Here is a 17,023-nt window from a genome sequence, read left to right on the forward strand (position 1 = left end):
CACAAATAGTATTAGCATAAAATAGAATATTAATCATTGTAGACTAATGTAGCACTAATTATCGCACCTAAAATTTTAGTCCATTGCCTGTAATTAAATGATTTCGTTCATCTTTCAAACCGAAACAGCAATACAAATGAAGTTGTAATAAAAAATGTTGCGTAGCAAGTGGGTTCTATTATAAGATCCCCAAGTGGCTAAAATGGTTGTGTGATGTACATGACACATTGATACACGATCTATTGTAGTTCTGAAGTCAAGACTATATGTAAGATATTATGTAAAATAGCGGTTCACAATAAAGATATTATTATTAACTGCAAGAATGTTTAAATATAGAAAAAGATATTAAGTATTAATTTTACTTTATTTCCGAATACTAATAATTATTATCAATACTAAAATTTGGCACTGAAAAGTCGTAATTTATATACACATTTATACATTAAAAATATTTAATATTCACATAGAGATCACTTATTAGTATAGAGATACACACAACCAAATCGTTCGAAATCCCTTTTTTAATTAGTTTTGTTTTCAGATGTCGTATAATTCATTTTTTCAGTTAAGATTTCTTCTACAATTTTTTGAATCATTATTCTATCTTCAAGTTTAATATCTTCGGGTTTCGTCTTATCGTCATAAATTTTTCTATCTATTAAACGAACTATTACCTCTTCTACTATAGAATCAATATTTACATTTGTGTTATTAGTAGGTTCACTAACTTCAACAATATCTTCTGAAGTTTCAATGTCTAATTGTACATTAATATTTGTAGGAACAACTAAATCAATTTCAACATCAGGTATATCTCCCCTCCCATCTTCTTCTTTTTCTTCATTGAATTTATCTGATATGTGCGTTTCTGAAAGTTCATCGGCGATATGTTTATGACGTTTCATAAGTTCTTTTAATTTTTCCTTAGCACTAGCGACTACTTCCTTACGGGTCTCTGATTTTATTTTTGATATGGCCTTTTTCTTTCTTTCTTGTCTATTATACATTTTCACTTCTTCTAACGCTTTTCTCATCTTCGAAATTCTTGTCGCTGCCTTCTCTGTTTCTTCTTCTGAGGTATCATCTTCGTTATCATCATCTGATACTACAACAACGTTTTGTTCTGGAGTTGTTTCAACGATTTCGATAACATCCTCCTTACCATCTGTAGTGCTTATTTCAACTTCTAATATTTGATTAGAAGTTTCTTCAAGTAATTCTTCACTAAAATTAGTATTATCCATTTCCTTTTCTTCAACACTCACCCGATCTAACTCAATATCTTCTGTGTGTCTTTCTTGCTTGGTCAATTTAAAAGCATCATCTCTAAAATTCTTCCTTTCTAAAATAAATATAGCTGGTTTGGTCTTAATTTTAATCGGAGGAAAGAGTTTGTAAGTCACTGTTATTTGTGAAAACGATTCCACACTATCTAAAATATTATGTGTTTGAGAAAACGCCTTGAGATTTGATGAATATTTACTCTTCGCTTCGAAGATAAGGTGAGTATATTCTTGTAACTGATCGACATTTAGTGATTCGTTTTTACTGTAAGTCCAGTGGTCATTTAATTGCGTGAATCTAGTCACTCCAGTCTGCGCTGCTAAATTGCTAATATGTACATGGACGTAAGGTTCATTTTTCAATAACTTGTGAAATCTGTAAAGTTATAAGCAGCATTTAAGTACAATTAATAACAAAAAATACGACAATAAATAACAAATTAACAAACCTCGTTATCGCAATACCTCCGGGATAATTTGTCATTGCAACCATAGCCAGTGCTAAGGAAAATATCACATTACAAATTATAATTAGTACTGTTCCCCAGAAGAGTAGTTCATAAATTGGTGATTTAGTTCGTCGTATAAATCTGTAAATAATGTTTTTTTATTATGTATATTTACCAATATTAAATAATAGAATCTCATAAACATTCGCTACCTATAGCCTTTTCCAATAGAAGAAGGAAAAAAGATAAACAAACCCTTGATTTACGTATTACATGTGCTTTACTTATAGCTCAACTATATTTTGCACTATTTAGTAGTACTTAGTAGTATCTTCGTTCTTGAAGATACTAATAGGTATGTTTCAATTGACCATCAATAAGAAAGTGTAATGCTTCTATATTGAATAAAGTTATTTGAGTTTGAGTTTTGATTTATATATATACATTTAATTATTGTCATTTAACTACTTATAAGCAATTTGATTTTACTAACAAAGTTCTTTTCAGCTTATTCGATATACGCCAAGCGCCATTTTTTCGCAAATGCACAGTAACTAATATCAATATCTTTCAATATATTGATATCGTTCCAAATGTTTCTTTATCTTTCGTCCTCTCTTTGTTGGAATAGGCTATACTGTCCTATGCACTGTCATACAAATGGAACTATTATCACTATACTCCAGCCAAATTCGATGTGGAATGTTTAATAACAAAGCGTTGCTTAGCAACCAACGTCAGGCAGATGCTCAAAACATTTTTAGAAATATGTAAAACAATTATTTTTGATATTAATAAAAATTAAAATTGATGATGAATAATAAAGTATTTAAGACAAGGGACTAAGCGCATTCTTGGTTATAATTATAATACTTATGATCATCTGGAATAATGTAGATCTCAAAAATAATACCTCTAATTTTAAAATGATATCAGAAATGACCTCGTAGTTATATAATTCGCTTTATTAACTTTATCTATCGCCTCCCAAACGACAGGTCTCATTTAGATTAATTTTGTGTATATTTGAATGGGTCAATGGGAGGTTTGAGATTACAATTGCTCTAATACTGGAAAAAGCAACGTCTGTTGGTATACTAGTGTATTAGTATGTTTTTTAAGCATTAATATTTTATACTTTATTAGGAATGCGCGATAAGTATATATTTTTATTTAAAATTAAAATTATACGACTAAAAATATACACCACCAAATACGAAGATGCTGTATCGCTATTATATACCTTTCTAAATCTGCCAATTGCTTAAAAAACACTCCAAATGTTACAAACCTGCGATTTCTTTACGTCAATATTAAAATATAGGGTTTTTTTTTATTTATTTTAAAATGCTTTATTGCACAACACACGGAAAAAAAGGGGAAATATAAAACATAAAATAAGTACATGGTGCGCAAAGGCGGTCTTATCGCTTATAGCGATCTCTCACAGACAACCTTTGGTGATAGGAGCTTAGAACGAAAACAGGTAAGTGAAGAAAAATATATGAAAAAATGAGGAAAAGTACAATATAATAATATTTATACTAAGGTATAGTAATAAACTACACATAACTACATACCAATAATACATACATAGAAATATAATATATATTAAAATATACATACATATATACATAAATATAAACTACATATTATTACATACTTGCATACATTATCTAGATATGGATAGGTAATAGTTTCTCAAACGATGCTTAAATATTGCCAAGGATTTAGACTGCCGTATATCAGTGGGTAGTGCATTCCAGAGTTTGACGGTTTTCACGGTGAAAGAGTTGCTGTAGGTTTGTGTCCGACTGCAGGGTGTGACAAGTTTGTTGTCCTCACTAGAACGCAGGTTGTGTGTGCTATCAAACCCAAGAAATTTGAAGCGTTCTTTAAGGTAAGGTGGTGTATGCTCAACATATAAAATAGCATAGAGAAGAGATAAGGCGTGCAAGTTTCTTCGAAGCCTGATTGGCAGCCACTTCAACTGAGACCGATACTGCGAAACGTGATCATACTTACGCAGGCCAAATATGAATCTAATGGCCAAATTTTGCAGCCGTTCTAATTTATTCAGAAGGTCTTCAGTTAAATCAATGTAGCAGGCGTCGGCATAATCTAATATTGGAAAAAGAAATGCATTGGCTAAGCTGATCTTAGCCTTGATGGGTAGTAGATTTTTCCATCGCCTTAAAAAACCAATGATGGCATACATCTTACGACTCATTTCTGCAACCTGAGGTACCCAGGATAAGGAAGCATCCAGAAGTAGTCCAAGATTTCTAACTGTTTCTTGCAGCGGTAGTGTGTGGCCATCAAGCATGATTGGAGATAGGATTTTGTCTTTGACCCTCGACAGAAGCTTAGGACTGCCAAAAACAGCTACTTGCGACTTCCTTGGATTCAGTTGGAGACCGTAAGATCTACACCATTCACTGATCTTTACCAAATCATTATTCAAAGTTGCAACAGCCTCGTCGATACCGTCCAAGGGAGCGGTAACATATATTTGAAGATCATCAGCATACAGATGATAGGATGAAGAGATAAGTGTAGAGAGAGTATTAATGAAAATAGAAAAGAGAAGAGGAGAGAGTACACCACCTTGCGGGACACCGGAAGGGATATCTAAAAAAGGTGAAGACCTACTGTTTGCCGTTATGCATTGCTGTCGCTTGAACAGGTAAGAACGGAACCAATCAACAGCAATAGAACCTATGTTTAGAGATTCAAGGATTGCCAAGCATATGTCATAGTCGATAGTATTAAAAGCATTCGAAAAGTCAAGAAGAGCTAGTATAGTTACGCATTTGTTGTCAATTCCGTTACGTATATCGTCACATACTTTGGTGAGAGCTGTAACTGTACTATGGCCTTTTCTAAACCCAGATTGGAAAGGGCAGAGGATTTTATTTATAGAGAGGAATTGGCTTAGTTGAGAATGGACTACACGTTCTAGCACCTTCGAGAGAAAAGGAAGCACAGATATAGGTCTAAAATGAGAGGGTAACAAGGGATTGGAAACTTTAGGAATAGGAATCACTAGAGCTTTGCGCCAAATAGAAGGGAAAGTACCAGTTGACAGGGAGTAATTAAATATATGACATAAAATAGGTAAAATATTGTTGAGAGTAAGGAGAATAAGTTTTCGACTTATTTCATCACAGCCAGTTGAGTCTGATTTAATACTAAGGATGTGCTTCCTTAACTCGCTAATGGTGACAGAGCTGAATTCGAAAGGAGGGTTATCAGGAATAGGCAGTGTATGAAGAAAGTTGATTGTATTAAGTTTGTCACACATATTTATAGAAGAAGAAGAAAGAAAGTGTCTGTTAAGATCATCAAGTTCGATATTAAAAGAAATGGTTTCCCGCTGACGACCGATTCCCAGCGATTTCAAAAACCGCCAAACCTTGGATGTACCGCTATTATCAATAGCATTTGCAATAAACTTACGCTGAGCATCACGACAGAGTTTATTGCAACGATTTCGTAGATGTTTATATTTTTCCAAGTTGTCAGTAGTTGGATTTCTTTTATATTTGGCCTTCGCAGCATTACGCTTAGCCATGAGTGCTCTAATATCCTGAGTTAGCCAAGGAGCCGGTAAGTGCTTAAGCTTAATAGGTCTTAATGGGGCATGTACATCCAATAAATCGGTTAAGAGAGAATTAAATATGCTAATTTTTTCATCAATTGAGCTGGCATTATAAATAGCATTCCAGTCGATATTGTTTAAATCGCTCATGAAATTGGTGTTATTAAGCTTTTGAAAATTACGCCGCATCACTATAGTTGGCTTCGCTCGCGGAGGCCGAATTCTATAGGATAAATAAACTAAGTCGTGGTAGGAAAAGGCCTCTGCGGGAAACTGACCATGGACGTCAACATGACTGAGAGAGGAAACAAACATTAAGTCCAATAGTGAGGGAGAACAATTCGGAAAAAAATGAGTCGCATTCGTTGGAAGTACATTAAGGTTACAGCTATCGATTATATTCTTAAGTCGTCGGGCACGTTGGTCGTCTTTAATCAAGCAGGTGTTAAAATCACCCATAATTATGGTGTGATCGACAGAAGTTCTAAATTGATCTAATAACATTTCAAAATTATTAAAATAATTAATATTGAGTGACGGACTATAAAATACGCCCAGTAGTAGTTTGAGATGACCGAATAAGACCTCAATAAAGATGTGTTCCGATGACTCAGAGTATTGTGAAGGAGATTTACTTAAAATTGTAAAGGGGATATGACTGCGGAGGTATATTGCCACACCACCACCACCTTTACCTGTTCGGTCGTTCCGGATCAGATGGTAGCCAGGCAAACAGTAAGACGTCGAGGGTAAACTTGGTTTCAAAAAAGATTCGGATACAAGAATGGCATGAATATTTTTACTATCGAAGGAGGACAGGAAATCAGGGTAATGAGATGGAATACTCTGCGCATTTATATGCACTACATTAAAGTTTCTAGAAACACCGGAGAAAGTTGAGTCTAAAAGAGAATTAAGAGGAAGAGAAGCACTGTGAAAACTATCATCAGTAGATAATACTGAGTCACTAAGATAGATACTATTATCATTCGAGTCACTTACGCTGTGAACGCTTGAAATCATACTATTAATGTAAATACAAGTTAATATTATATATATGTAAGTAAAAATAATTAAATAGTATAATAATACCAAAATAAATCAAAATACTAGAATATTGAGTTCTAATAAGCTACTCCTCCATCCCGCCAGCCGTTTGTGAGTAAGCAATTACAAGGATATTTTTATCACAAATATAGTAAAACATAAGAACCGGATACAACATTAAAACAGAAATAAAAACAAGTTATAAATCAGTGTTTAGCAAAGCACCACACTAAGTAACCAATAAACAAAATAAAAATACGATTTAAATTCTAATAACATTAAATATAAAAAATAAACTAGTAAGTAGAGAGAACAACATAAAAAAAAAAAATTGAATTAAACTAAAAACAAAAAACTACCTCATAAAATCAAAATGCTAACTACATAGGCAGTAGTTAGTTTTATCAATGTAGTTACTAAACGCAGATCAAACGTCAGATTGTTGACAATTGACATTATACCTTCAGTCAACAACATAATATAATGATTTTTTTTTTCGCTTGCGTTAGCTTTGGTTGACACACGTGTTAGTGAGATATCTGTGTTTTTATATTAATTCTGTGTAACTTTTTTATGAATTTTCAGTGCAAATAGTTTAATTTTATGGTTTCTGGGTTTTACTAACATAATTCGGTTTCGGTAAGTGTTATTTTTCTTTTGATTATAGTTATAGTATATTAGTTAAGTTACAGTAGTTAGTTTATAATGGATGTCGATCCACCTCCCGAACCTCCTGATCCCGGGGGTTCAGAATGTCAAACTGATCCTCCAACATCCTCTTCTCGCAAACGCTCCGGCGATAAGTCTTCTTGCTCTCCTGATTCCTCTTCAAAGAAAACAGTTATCCACCCTTCTACCGCTAGTGCCTCTATCCAGAATGTTTATGTTAATCCTTCCTTTATTGATGGCCCAAAAAGTTACACGGATGACGACAAAGGTCCCTTCATTGTCCATGTCTCTCGGGAAGTAGCTGATCCAGCTGCAGGTAATTCTATTAGAGCCATTAAATTCGGACAATTTCTGCATAAACACAAGATTGGCTCTATTATGAATGATGGTGTTAAGAATGTTGGTAGGAACAAAATAGAAATACAGTTTACTTCAGCACAAGCTGCAAATAGTTTCCTAAAAAACCCACTTCTAGCACTCTGTAAATATGCTGCTAACTTACCCACATATAATATTACCAGAATGGGTCTAATAAAAGGCATCCCGGTAGACTGGTCTATGGAGGATCTAATTGAATCAATTGAGCTTCCTCATGGATGTGGGGAAGTAATAAAATTGAGGCGTCTTAACCGGAAGACTATTAACGAAGGAGTTGTGTCTTGGGTACCAACTCAATCGGTAGTCATAACTTTTAAAGGTCAAATCCTTCCTAGCAAAATATATTCATTTCATACATCCCTTCCCGTTGAAATATACAATCTCCCCACAATAATATGTTTAAACTGTTGTCGTTATGGCCACGTTCGGACTCAGTGTAGATCTACTCCCAGGTGCTTTAAATGTTCTCAATCTCATACGGGTGATTCGTGTGAGGTTATTAAAGATAATTCTACATGTTTACATTGTTCTGGCAAACACTTTGCCACAGATAAGGATTGCCCTGAGTATTCTCGTCAGCAATCGATTAAAATTGTAATGGCACAAGATAATGTCTCATACATGGAAGCTGCCTCTCGCTTCCCTAATGTCCGCAGATCCTATGCTGAGGTAGCAAAAGAGTTGTTCTCTGTTCCTGCATACGTCCCACCCATCCCTGGTCCTTCGAGGTCCACCCCTAGTCCTACTAAATCTTACAGACAAACCGTTGTCCGCTCTCCCTCCCCTAGACTTCCTCAAGGAAAGGGGTATGATAAACACGCCCATCAGGCCATAGTTGCCAATTGCCCCTCCTCCTCTCCTAATGGTTGCGCTCTAAACGTTCCTCAGCCTTCCCCACCTAATAATAATCCTAATTTATTGGAATTACTCACCAAAATCCTCCTAAATATCCTCAGTACATGTAATGATGTCCCATTACCGTCCAACGTTGCCAATGATTTATCCCAGCTATTTACAATCCTTAATAATGGCCCCAATCAGATTCCTTCAATGGAACTGTCAAAGCGTCCGTCGTAAGAAACCTGAACTCCTCTCACTTATTAATTCATTTAAACCTGTCATTATTGCCATCTCTGAGACATGGCTGATTCCCGGCTCTCGTTTTCGGGTACCGGGTTTCTCCTGTTTGAGGGATGACAGAAATGATGGGTATGCAGGTTGTGCCATCTTGATCAGGCACTCCATTCCCTTCTCCCAAATTTCCTTACCTCCTTTTAGCCAGCAAATCAATGCTGTAGCTATCAAAGCCTTCAACATCTCCTTTTTATCTATCTACATTCCTCATCCTAACCCTTCACTTGTTCCTGAATTACACTCCATTTTTTCTTCCCTCCCAAGCCCTGTTCTTGTTATGGGGGATTTTAATGCCCACCATACATTATGGGGTTCCTATTTCTGTGATGGATTTGCCCCCTTGTTGGTGGACATTGTTGATGATGTAAACTTTTGCATTCTCAATGATGGTTCGCCGACTCGTAGGGTTTATCCTAATCAGAATCCTAATTCTGCTATTGATTTATCCATAGCATCCCCATCCCTTTCCTCGCAAATATCTTGGAATATCCTTCCATCTACGTTTGGAAGTGATCATTTCCCTATCCTTCTTTCATTAAACAACAGATCCATTGCTCCATCCAAATCCTCCCCCCTCCTTAAATATAAACTTAAAAATGCTAACTGGTTAGCATACTCTAACTCTGTTGATGTCATGTTAAGCTCTCTCCCTGATTTTGTGAACGGTGAAAATGCTCTTGCTTACTACGAGCTTTTTCTTAATATTATTAAATCCTCTGCTGATTCCAATTTCCCACAAAAAAATCTTAATAAAAAAATTTGCATCTCTCCGCCTTGGTGGGATGAAGAGTGTAATTCCTTGGTCCAACAGAGATCTGAAGCCGAAGAGTCATATAATGTATCTATGACTTCACAAAATTTTATCAAATATCAGCATATAGATGCCAAAATTAAAAAACTATTTTCCAGAAAGAAAAAACAGGGATGGACCAATTTCTGTGAATCCCTTAGTCCTCGGTCTCCCCCTCAAACAGTTTGGAGAAATCTTAAGAGATTTCGCCGCTCCCTTGATTCTGATAACCCAAACGCCTATAATCCATCCGTATGGCTTAATGATTTTACTACCAAACTTGCTCCCCCCTTTGTTCCATGTCGAGATAGTTTTATAAATTTTACTCAATCATCTACCTCAGATGATATGGATAGTCCGTTTACTATCTCAGAGCTACACACAGCTCTGAACGGACTGAAGGACTCGTCACCAGGGGAAGATGGCGTGCCCTACTCCTTTATAATAAACCTCAGTGATAAAGCTAAATGCGTCTATCTGAATATAATTAATGCTTTTTTCTCAACAGGAATCGTCCCGGAATCTTGGAAGTCCCAAATTATTATCCCCATACTAAAACCGGGAAAAAGCCCTTTGGACCCCAATTCTTATAGACCCATTGCTTTATCGTCTACACTAGTGAAAGTTACTGAACATCTCCTAAAAAACCGTTTGGAATGGATAATGGAAAGCAGAAATATTCTCTCGCCCTCTCAATTTGGCTTTCGAAAGGGTTTGAGCACTCTTGATAGTCTCAGCATTCTTACGACAGACATTCGAATAGCCTTCTCTAACGGAGAGTACCTTGTGGGTGTTTTTCTAGATATTACTTCTGCATATGATAATGTTCTTCTTCCGGTACTCAGGCAAAAATTGCAACAGCTGAGTATCCCTCCGAGGATTACTCATTTCATATGTAATCTGCTTTTTTGCAGATCAATTTCTGTTAAATACCAAAATTGTATTCTTCCCCCCAGGATTGTCTGGAAAGGTCTCCCGCAAGGTTCAGTCCTTAGCCCTCTGCTTTATAGCATTTATACCCATGATCTCGAATTGTCTGTGAATAATTTCTGTAACATACTTCAATATGCTGATGACATCGTTTTATATTTTAAATCTACATCTGTTGAAAATTTAACTTTGCGATTAAACTCTGCTTTACATTATCTTGACCTATGGCTCTTTGACCATGGCCTGTCTTTGTCTATTGATAAGACTCAGGCAGTTGTGTTCACTAGGAAAAGACAAATTCCTGTCTTCGACTTGTTTTGTGGGGATCAACGCATCAACTTTGCCAACAAGACGAAATTTCTAGGCATTATTCTCGACAACAAACTGAATGGAATTTGTCACTCTGAGCATGTTATTAAAAAATGTGAAAAGGGTATTAACGTCCTTAGAGCAGTCTCAGGAGTCTGGTGGGGAGCTCACCCCTATTCTCTTAAACTACTGTACAATGCAATAGTTCGTAGTCATTTAGACTACGGACTATTTGTCTTAGAACCACTTAGTAAATCCGTTTCTGAAAAACTTAATAAAATTCAATACAAATGCCTCAGAATAATCCTAGGAGCTATGAAAACTACTCCCACTAACGCTCTGCAGGTTGAATGTGTTGATCCTCCGCTTCAACTGAGAAGACAATTTTTATGCGACCGTTTTGTAGTAAAATCTTTACAGTTATCTTCTCATCCTCTTTGGTCCCGTCTAAGCGAACTGTCCCAACTCTGCGTTCGCTCTAGAAGTCCATCCTTATTATTAGACAGTTTTTTAAAATTTACTACACTCCCACATCCTATCTTAAGATTCCAGTCAAATCCTCTTTTTTCCACTCCATTTAGATCTCTAGTCTATAATCCGTCAATCATTACAGATCTTGGTCTTATTAAAGGGGCCCCTGATACAAACTCAAAATTTCAAAGATTTCTTCATCAAAATTGGTCAAATCATTTACTTATATTTACTGATGCCTCTAAACTATCCCCTGAAAGCTGCGTCGGCTCAGCCTGTTGGATCCCCAAATTCAAAATTGTCCTTCAATTTAAATCCCCTCCTGAATCATCCATCTTTACCGGTGAAGCGATTGCAATTTTAGAAGCCATCGTTTTTGTCCACTCCCATGACCTCAGACACACGATAATTTTGACAGACTCTTTGAGTTGTCTGTTGGCAATTAAGGAAAATCCGTTTCGTAGTAAACGAAAGTTTTTCATCATCCTTAAGATCAGGGAAGCATTGTTTTCTTGTCATCAAAAAGGGCTAGATTTATCGCTTGTCTGGATACCAAGCCATTCTGGTATTCCCGACAACGATGCAGCAGATTCATTTGCTAAATCTGCTATATCAACTGGCTCTCTTGATCATTTTAAAAACTCAACACAGGACTTGTGTGCTCTACCGAAAATTCATCTTGTTAAATCCTGGAACTCTGTTTGGGAAGTTTCATCAAAATCTAAAGGTAGATTTTACGCAAGTCTACAACCAGTTATTCCGAGGCGACCTTGGTTTTCTCATCACAGGCAAGCTAAACGTTGGGTCACCACAACTATCTGCCGTTTACGCCTTGGACATGCATGTACGCCCGTTCATCTTTGTAAAATTAGAGTTAGAGATCACTCTTTGTGTGAATGTGGCCTTGACGAAGGTTCCTTATCCCATATATTGTTTTCTTGCCCCAATCTCCTCCACCCCGTATATGACGTTCTCCCTCCCAAAGTTCCTCGCCCTATTAATGTTGAATGTTTGTTAATGTGTGTGTTTAGTCCACTTTGTAAATTTTTATGTAAATATATTGAGCGTAATAAAATTAAGTTGTAAATATTTTTGTGATCGTTCTTATTTGATGTCTTAATAATATTGTAATATGTTTATCTAATTATTTATATATTGTATTGTTTTAGGTTATGGGTTAACAGAGAGTCTACTACTATTGTGCCCTTAAAATTAATTTAAGCCTGCAATCTCGACCGCACCGTTCAATCTCCATCGTGTCTTCTCCATCGCACGTGACATTGGCGAAATAATCTGTGCTCTCTTGGCACAAATAAAAGCCATATATTAAAAAAAAAAAAAAAAAAAAAAACATAATATAATTATAACTGAACTGAATATAATAATACCGACATGTTAGCAAATTAACACTAATTTTATCCGAAATATAATTATAGTAACTAAACAAAAATAGATGACATAAATTAATAACAGAACAATCTAATGGAGCGACGACAAACTGCTACTAATAAAACGAAAACTTACTTTTTAACGGTTCTCTTACTTCGCATAACCTGAGTGGAGTTGGACGATTTTGAAATTGAGTCGACACCGACAGTACTGGTACCAGCAGCAGCAGCAAGATTAGTTGCCGAGGGCATGTAATTCGGCTTGCAATTGATTGAGTTAAGCTCTGCTGTTGTGACGATACGGTGACGCTTACCGTCAGACCCCGTAACGATAACAACTCCATCCTTCGTCCAGCATTTTGAAATTCCGAACTTCTGTCTTGCAGACATAAACAGGTCATGCCTTTCCTTGGTAAGGAACTCCGACAGAGTCACGCCTGTGCTTTTAAGGGACGTTTTTGAATACCAGATCTTGTTTCGAAGCACTACATCACGAAATTTTACAAGGATAGGTCGAGGCTTATCCCTAGAGGAATGACCTAATCGCTGACATCGACTGAGCTTCTCTATGGTAAATTCTGGTACCTTAAGATGGCCTGATATAACACCTGACACTATGACTGGCAAATTTTCTTTTTTGTCTTCAGGAACTCCGTGGAACAGAAGCATCTTCCTTCTACTTCGCATTTCCAGCTGATTGTACTGCTTCGATAATATTTCCACTTGCATCTGAAGGCCTTCTAATGCAGATAAAACAAAGACTCTGAAGGTGTTAAATTGAGCCGCAATGTTGGAGTTTGGACTAGTGGCTGGGATGGAACCCTGAAGAGATTTTTGAAACTCAGCCATCCGTGTGTTGAAGTGCTCAGTCAGGTCCTCAATTGAGTGCTTAATGGATTCCATAGTGAAGTTATTACTTTTCACTCAACTTGTTTAATGTTTTTGTTTTTTTGTTGATTATATTGGTGTTATGGAGATTAGCTGGCAGGTAGGAAACACATTTAGCACATATTAATTTGTATAATTATTATTTTGTAATTTAGATAATTAAAATTGTTAAAATTGTTAAGGGTTGTTAGTTTTGTAGTAATATTATAGTGGTAATTAAAGATTTTTAAACTTTTATTTTAAGCAAATTTTCATATAATTTTTTTATTGACCGGCTAAATAAATTTTTTGGATTCTGTATTAAATTATTTTTTTTGTGTTATAATGAATATAGTTGTAATTTTAATAATTATTATTTTTTATTAAGAGTGTATCAACCCTAATTATGATGACACATGGTTTGTTTACTAAAATTCCAGATCGAATGTGGCTGGAGTATAGTATTTATGTACGGTCGGCATGATATAGGATTACCAGTTGACATTACAAAAAACATAGAAACATCAAAACTGATCAATTATATTCATACAACCAAAGTCTTATAAATGGCTGTATTCATAACTTTTATTTAATGTATGATGCTTACTGTACACGACTAAAATGTGATAAATTTAAATTAGGCATTAAAAGGTTTTGATACTTGATGTATTTCATAAAAAAATAACCAAGTTTTACCGTAGGTTTACCGCGATTGACCGTTTTTTTTATCCCATTATCCTGTTTCTTATTCAGGCTTCAGTACATTTCTGACAAATTTAATTAAGATCGATTTAACAGTTTATAAGCGACGACGTTACAAACAAGCAAAGTATAACATTCACATTTATAACTTACATGTATGAGCATACCGCAGCTGAAGATACGTTGAGCAAAGGAAAAACGTATATTATGAACCTGAGCTCTTTGTGTGGTAGAAAAGAGAATAGCAGGATATAAACTAGGGCCGGAGCCACGATCGGTACAAGACGCCTCTCAAGGTACAATCCTATGGGCACCAAAACAATGCTGGGACCAAGTCCTCGAGGTAGCGCTGAATAAAAGTACCATAGGAATGGTGCAGTCTGGTTTATCGATGAGTAAAAATTTAAAATAAATGTTTGTATAATTATATATTCTGTGTTCACATAACGAAAATAATTTAAAACAAGCGATTAATTAACGTACCTCATTTTAAAATAAGCATGAGATGATTTCAGACCAAAGGGAAATTTATAAATGGCAAGGATCTAAGCAAAAGTGTTTAATTATGTGAAGCAGGATCTATGAAGTTTCGTGTATGAACTAGTGTCGTATGTATTTAACATGAGTCTATGATCAGAGAAAAATGCTAATATTGTGTGAAATATAAATCCACTGGTAACTTTTTTTACATATTGGTTAGTTGATAGAATCTAAGGCAAATTTATACCTTATAATATAACTGTACCATTCGTCATCAAAAATATTTTTTTAGCTAACGAATTATTTGCAACAAAGTCATAACCTCTACGGTTTTTACTTTTTCATTTTTCATTGAAAAACAAAAGCAGACTTCCAATTCACATTCCGCATTTTTTCTTAACATTCATTAAATTTCATAGTATTGTAGCTTAGACTGTGGCACTGTTGACCATTATCTATTGGTGTCTTTAGTCTATGAACAAAAATATATAATCTGTTGTAGATGATAATTATTCAAATACATTAAAAAGGATACACCCCATTCTGAGCTCTTATTTAAAATTGTATTGAACCAAAAAACCTCAGCCTCTGGCCATACGAGACGTCTCCAAAATATTGAATCAACTAGTAATGTTAGTGATACTAAGGTAATTCCGGCTGGAATTACTATTTTAAGTAACCTGAAAAAAATATATAATCTTCAAATACCACTTATCAATTCTCACACAGACTAATGATTACTCATATTTATAGGTAAAATATGTTTAAACATTAATCTATGTGAGGATAAACATTAGTCTATGTGACCTAGTACATTTGTAACAAGACTTCTATTCCTTTGATTACACATTAATATCAGGATACTAATACAATGAATTACTTTAATAATTTCTTATAGACAATATACATACATTTCTTAAAATGATTATAACATTACTTCAATAATTAGTCAGTTACATTTCTATTTTATCCATCTGGTATATTCTCAAATATAATTAAAAACTTATTAAAGTAAATTATATTTAGACATCATTTTATTTTACTTTTTATTAATTGTAATTCCTAACATATACTTTTAAACATGTTAGGTGAGTATAGTGTTTCAAACATTTATCTAATTATTATCACTTTAGTTTTTGTATAAAAAACCTTTTATAAAAAAGCCTTTATTTTATTTATCATCAAGGATATAAAACAAGTAACTCACGCTGGGAAGTCAATCTTCTTAAAGTAAAGGTCTATTATAAGATATAAACCAAATAACATTGCAAGTTCAGAGCGGAATATAATAATTGAAGCACCTGCTGATATTAGGAACTGCTTATGTTTTCCAAGTAACCATCCTTCCAGCGCTAAGAGTACTAGAAGAGAATGAATAAAAAATTATATACTTTAGCTATCAATAATTTGAAATGCATAACAATTAAAAAAATGGGGAAAAATATTTAAAAAAAAAAATCAATTAAAAACTCTTAACCAAGATGAGTATGTTTATGATGAAGAGATAATAATAGCCACTAATAAGACAATGACATAAATAAAACAGTTTTTATTTAAATACATACTTCTAAAGTTTCAATATAACTTTTGTTGTTAGTCAAAACAGAACTTTTTAACAAATGAATAATTAATACTAATAATAATTTATTTTTATAATAAATTAACTTACCAAGTGGTAATGCCATAATATTAGGTAATGGACGGCTCATATAAAACATAAAGTGGTATTGGGTCACACTGACTAAAGTAAACCACCATGCAAAAGTATTCCCAAACTGTTTTCTTAAAGCATTTCGCAGTCGGTTCCATGCTGCTATTACAGTCAATGCTAAAGTTAGTCTCACTGTAATTATAAACAAAATTGAAGTGAATTAATCTAACTTTTCCAAAATATTTACTTTGTATATGGCTACATTAAATTAATAGTAGACTTTTGTGACGTCGACTTACCTACATACTGCATCCAAAATTTATTTATACTTAATAAATGAAATAGAAAAGCAACAGGTGAACATAATGAAGATATCACAAGTGGTCCAATGAAACTACGAGGCACTACACCCGGGAACTCATTATGATCGTACTGGAAAAAATAGATTATTATAAAAACACAGACAGTGCGCAACATACGAGTCCAAAATTAGAACTTCTTTTATACCTCTGATATGTTTAGCCGATGATACAAAATATCATGAAATGCTTGAATATTAAAACTTTCTTCGACTTTTGTGAATGGACATAGTAGCACATGCAAGCTAGTGACAATATAAAATAACTGAACCATTTCTTTTTATTTACGAAAGTTCTTTAAATCACAACTTAAACCATATCTTAGATTATTTGCTATTCCCGGAGCTGTCTAATACAATTCGAGTCATTTGACAATACGGTCTCTAATGTCAACGGTCATGTATTGACAATTACTGACATTGACAAAAACAAGTTATGCTTAAGAATATAATATTATGATAGTTTTTATTGTTTGCTATTAATCTGTTATCTACAGAATTTTCGAAGCTTGG

The 17,023-nt window shown here is 34.5% G+C and overlaps 2 protein-coding genes across 2 annotated transcripts; both read right to left on the reverse strand.

The window, feature by feature from the left end:
- Positions 1 to 348: 348 nt before the first annotated feature.
- On the reverse strand, positions 349 to 16,896 carry LOC124538668 (dol-P-Man:Man(7)GlcNAc(2)-PP-Dol alpha-1,6-mannosyltransferase). The gene is made up of 8 exons (XM_047115801.1): positions 16,660 to 16,896; positions 16,452 to 16,584; positions 16,171 to 16,344; positions 15,709 to 15,862; positions 15,037 to 15,181; positions 14,175 to 14,401; positions 1,736 to 1,876; positions 349 to 1,662 (listed from the first exon to the last, which is right to left on the reverse strand). The coding sequence occupies exons 1-8, from the start codon at positions 16,783 to 16,785 to the stop codon at positions 525 to 527; spliced, it is 2,238 nt and encodes a 745-aa protein (XP_046971757.1). The 5' UTR covers positions 16,786 to 16,896; the 3' UTR covers positions 349 to 524.
- Positions 12,440 to 13,490, reverse strand: LOC124538669. The gene has a single exon (XM_047115802.1). The coding sequence runs from the start codon at positions 13,353 to 13,355 to the stop codon at positions 12,585 to 12,587; it is 771 nt and encodes a 256-aa protein (XP_046971758.1). The 5' UTR covers positions 13,356 to 13,490; the 3' UTR covers positions 12,440 to 12,584.
- Positions 16,897 to 17,023: the final 127 nt, after the last annotated feature.

This window comes from Vanessa cardui, chromosome 20, assembly GCF_905220365.1.
Source record: "Vanessa cardui chromosome 20, ilVanCard2.1, whole genome shotgun sequence".
Lineage (NCBI taxonomy): Eukaryota > Metazoa > Arthropoda > Insecta > Lepidoptera > Nymphalidae > Vanessa > Vanessa cardui.

What these genes read in the sequence shown, in the direction of transcription:
- LOC124538668 (XM_047115801.1), bottom strand. Translation starts at nt 16,785, where the DNA reads ATGGTTCAGTTATTTTATATTGTCACTAGCTTGCATGTGCTACTATGT. An exon ending in ATCGGCTAAACATATCAGAG is followed by an intron (nt 16,585 to 16,659) that starts GTATAAAAGAAG and finishes TATTTTTTCCAG; the next exon opens with TACGATCATAATGAGTTCCC. An exon ending in TATTATGGCATTACCACTTG is followed by an intron (nt 15,863 to 16,170) that starts GTAAGTTAATTT and finishes ATTCTCTTCTAG; the next exon opens with TACTCTTAGCGCTGGAAGGA.
- LOC124538669 (XM_047115802.1), bottom strand. Translation starts at nt 13,355, where the DNA reads ATGGAATCCATTAAGCACTCAATTGAGGACCTGACTGAGCACTTCAAC.